General features: G+C 51.3%; 1 gene segment (V, D, J or C); it reads left to right on the forward strand.

Moving 5' to 3' along the window:
* The first annotated feature begins 2,585 nt into the window (after window positions 1–2,585).
* Window positions 2,586–3,120, forward strand: LOC105309165. The segment is given in 2 exon segments: window positions 2,586–2,667; window positions 2,750–3,120. Coding segments are annotated over 2 exon segments (363 nt in total).
* The last annotated feature ends 1,175 nt before the right edge of the window (window positions 3,121–4,295 follow it).

Consider the following 4,295-nt stretch of genomic DNA (forward strand, 5'->3'; position numbering starts at 1 on the left):
GCAGGCCAGGACTTAGATTTTTTTTTATGTAATGTTTTTAGCAACACTTTTCCTGCCCTCTTCAGAACGTAGTCCACTATTTTGGCTTACGGATGACTGGCCCTTTTTCACAACTCCACATTCTGAGAGGCATTCGATTCATACTGCTGTCTTTGATCCATCACTATCCTATCACGTTTTACTGGAAACGTTACAAAGAAGGAACCAACCACTCCCGCCTTTAGCTTAGTAATCCCTGAGCTAAATACACACTTGCACTGCTCACAGCTCTACCTTAGACTTCACCCTAAACCTGGCCACCCACATTCTTTGAAACTTTGTGACAAGGTCACATTTCCTCCAATACTCATGACCTATTCTCATTTCCATTGACACTTCACTGAAATGGCTCCCATGTTGAAACTCCAACCACCATTGTCCTCGTGACTGTGTGCGTGTTCTCTCAGTGTGGGAGCTTCCTCCACGGCTCTCCCGTCCCGTCTCTGAGCTCTCCACACAATCACCTGTAACACCCCTCACAGCAAGCTTGGAATTTTCTAGCAGGCACTTAAAAGTCTCCCACCTCCTACCCATCACGTGGTTCCACGTCCATGTACACTTTCTTCGATGCTTCTTCCTGCAGCACCCACTTCTCAGAAACACAGTCTGTCCCATATGCTCCAGCTGCCATCACAAACACCAATGACTGGGCGGCTTAAATGACAAAAATTTATTGTCTCACGTGTTGCAGTCAGGAATTCCAGATATTGTATCCAGATACATCAATACCTACTGAGAATCTTTCCTGACAGACACACAGCTGACGTCTAGGTGCAATCTCACGTGCTGGAGAAAGTGAGACATGTGTCTCTTTTGCCCCCTCTTCTCATAAGGCCACAAGATCCAGTAGACGAGGACTCACTCTACAGTCTCATTTAACCCTGACACTTCCAAAGAACCCTTCTCCCATACAGTCCATGGTGTGTGAGGGTTCACCGCATGAATGGTGGGTGTACGGTTCACATATAGCGAGAACCCAGGGTTAACTGTGAGCAGGTTCACTGAACGGAAGGATGTTCATCACATTCCTGGTTATGACGGCAGAGGCACAGGTTCCTGACAGCAGCGCTTACGAGACGTCCTCACGCAGAGACCAGTGCCACCCAGACATGATCGTGGACCACGTGTCCCAGCGCATCCTGGAAGCCAGGACTCCTGCGTCTCTTCCCACCTGCTCTCAGCTCCCCCTGGGACAGATCGCTCTCATGGGTTGCTTGCATTTCAGGAGTCACAGTTCCTGGTCCTGGAGTGAGGTGACACATGCACATTTTGAGTCCAGTCAGGGGGAATGATGCCTTTTCAAAATGGGACCTCACCAGAGGTGGAACAAGTCCCTTGCTTGCTGTGCTCTACAGATTCCAGCTTCCTGGAAGAGACTTGACAATGTTCATTGATTTCACGTCCAGGGATGTCTGGGCAGGTGCCACTTACACATAATAAGATTAGATCCCTACATCTAATAACAGGTCAAAGGTCACCTCTGAGCACATATCTGGTGTGTGCATCTAATTTACTGAAAAGTGAAAGTAGATTGTGCATTGAGCCACATGGTGTGTATCTGCAGGGTTTCTGAGAAGTGTCCTTCATTACAGAATCCTAAAGAACTTAAATGATCCAGCAAGTCCCCAAGAGATCCTGGACTCAGGGGACTGCTGCCATGGTCAGTGCATTTGTCAGCCCCAGGGAAGGGGCTTCCTGGTGGTTCACAAAGCCCTTGCTAAAGATCTCCTTGCACAGGAATTGGGGATGAGTGAGGACAACTCACTATATCTAGAGGTGATCCCTAAGCATATGGTGTCCCTGAGGGAGCATCCTGAGTCAGGGCAGAGACATTTAATACCGTCCTAGAAACACTGTGAGCCCAGACAGGACCCTCCCCTGCAGGATGGGGGTTGGGCTTCAGGGGTCGCTCAGGATCCACCCCAGAGTGGGTGTGCGCCCAGACAGGTGCAGAGGGCTTTGGACAGTGGTTTCTCTGGGGGCCTGCGGCTTCCTCTTTCCACATATCGTCTAAATATCCCAATAGACTGGGACTGCGGAAGTAAAAATAGATCTTCTAATCTCTCGGGACCATTTGCCACTCTTGAAATCACAGTAAGAACCACACACCAAGGGGCAGGTCTGGGGCTTCTACACATCTGAATGTGTGGAGCTGGTGGCAAGGTGTATTTTACCAGGTGTGGCATTTAAGAGACACCCTGACCCAGGAATACGAGCTATGACATCAGAGCCCAAATGCACCCGGTCTCCCCGTGTCACTCAAGGAGCATGCGCAGTGAGGAGACGTCCTGTTGGACTCGTTGCTCAGAGGGAAAAGCTCTGTCTGCCCAGAGATCAGGCCCCTGACACGGACATATATGCACAACAAGCATTTGTACCTGGGACACCATATGCTCATTGACCACAGTTTCCGTGTCATCGACTTCTCTCAGGTGGGGTCAAGACTTCAGCTATGAATACTCTGCCTCATGAATATGCAAAAGGACTGAAGTGCACTAGGTTAAGTAGGGACCTGTCTGTGTCCTCACAGCACCCACCATCACACCTCCCCCCACAGAGGCCCTGACAGCACCACCCTCATCATGGACTGGAGCTGGAGTGTCCTCCTCCTGGTGGTAGTGGTGACAGGTAAGGGGATCTCCAGCCCTGGGTTGTTGAGGGAACCAGGACCAGTCAGGGCTCTGCACCCACTGCTGTCTCCTCTCCACAGGTGTCCACGCCCAGGTCCAGCTGGTGCAGTCTGGGGCCGAGGTGAGGAAGCCTGGGGCCTCCGTGACGGTCTCCTGCAAGGCTTCCGGATACACATTCACCAGTTATGGTATGAATTGGGTGCGACAGGCGCCAGGTCAACGGCTTGAGTGGATGGGATGGATCAACACAAATACAGGAAAACCAACATATGCCCAGGGCTTCTCAGGACGATTTGTGTTCTCCTTGGACACCAGTGCCAGCACGGCCTTTCTGCAGATCAACGGCCTGATGTCGGAAGACACGGCCACATGTTACTGTGCGAGAGACACAGTGTGACGACCCACATCCTGAGAGTGACAGAAACCCTGAGGGAGAGGGCAGCTGTGTGGGGCTCAGGAAGGAAGGGAACAGTGTCCTCTGACTTCCTCACACAGAGACAGAAACCTGAGACGATAAGTGACAATCTCACGAGCACACCCGGCACTCAGGGAAAGGTGTCACAAGTCCAGGTGTCCTGCAGGAAGATGCAGGGTCACCATTTCCTGACAGGTCCTTATCATTTGTCATTGCTTCTGCAGAGGGCACAGTTGCACCTCCCTGGTCTCTGGATGAGGGAGTTAGTTCAGGCATCGTCTGGGATTACGTGTTGGTGTCAGATTCAGGGTTTGGACTGCAGATCCCCCAGCCATTCCTCCCACTTTCCCCTGTGTCTGAACAGGGAATGATGCTTCAACATAGGTAAGTATAAATCCTGAAGGGTGAACTCCTACTGCCCAGTCTGACGTCCAGCACCAGGCCCATGACCTTCTGGGAGGATGGTCCCGACTCCTGGTAGCAAAGTCATGGTGACGGGTGAGCCAGGTTCTAGCACAGTCCACCTCAGTTCTCTCCTGCAGGGCTGAGCTCCCGTAGAAGCTCCTCCCCTCCGACCACAGCCCCCAGTGTCCTGTCCCTGGCGCAGGACTGCTGTCCTCACACACAGGGAGCAGTGTGGGGAGACCCTTGATGAGCTGAGACCCACGTCCAACCTGTGTGACTTCCCTGTCCCTGCTGAATCACAGTACCACACACTCGGGGTACAGTCTACACACATTGACTCCTCACAGTCTGGAGGTCAGAGCAGGACGTCGATCTCCGTGGACAGACATCAAGGTGTTGACAGGACGACACGTGCCCAGAGGCTTAGCAGGGGCTGTAGTCTGAACACGTGTGCTCCCCAACATTACATATTGGACAGAGCTCCGTGCTGGACACGTGTCGGTGGCTGTGGTGAGACCAACCTCAGGAATCACAGCTGCCGTGCTCGTCACTCCTGTTCTCCCACAGACCAGACCGATGTTCACTCAGATATTTGTGACACAAAGTTCTGGGAAACACTCAGAGCAGGACTGAGACAGTACCCCAAACGGGATGTCTGTTTAGAAGACAAAATTTTAAAATAACGGAAGCACATGAGCAACGGGTACTGAAGAAGTTGGGTAAAGAATTGGATGATTATAAATTATGCTCAGTCCAAGCATTTAAATTCTTTTTTCTCACTTTTCTTTGTTTTATTCTCTTTCTCT

The sequence above is a fragment of the Pteropus vampyrus genome, unplaced genomic scaffold (genome assembly GCF_000151845.1).
Source record: "Pteropus vampyrus isolate Shadow unplaced genomic scaffold, Pvam_2.0 Scaffold679, whole genome shotgun sequence".
NCBI lineage: Eukaryota > Metazoa > Chordata > Mammalia > Chiroptera > Pteropodidae > Pteropus > Pteropus vampyrus.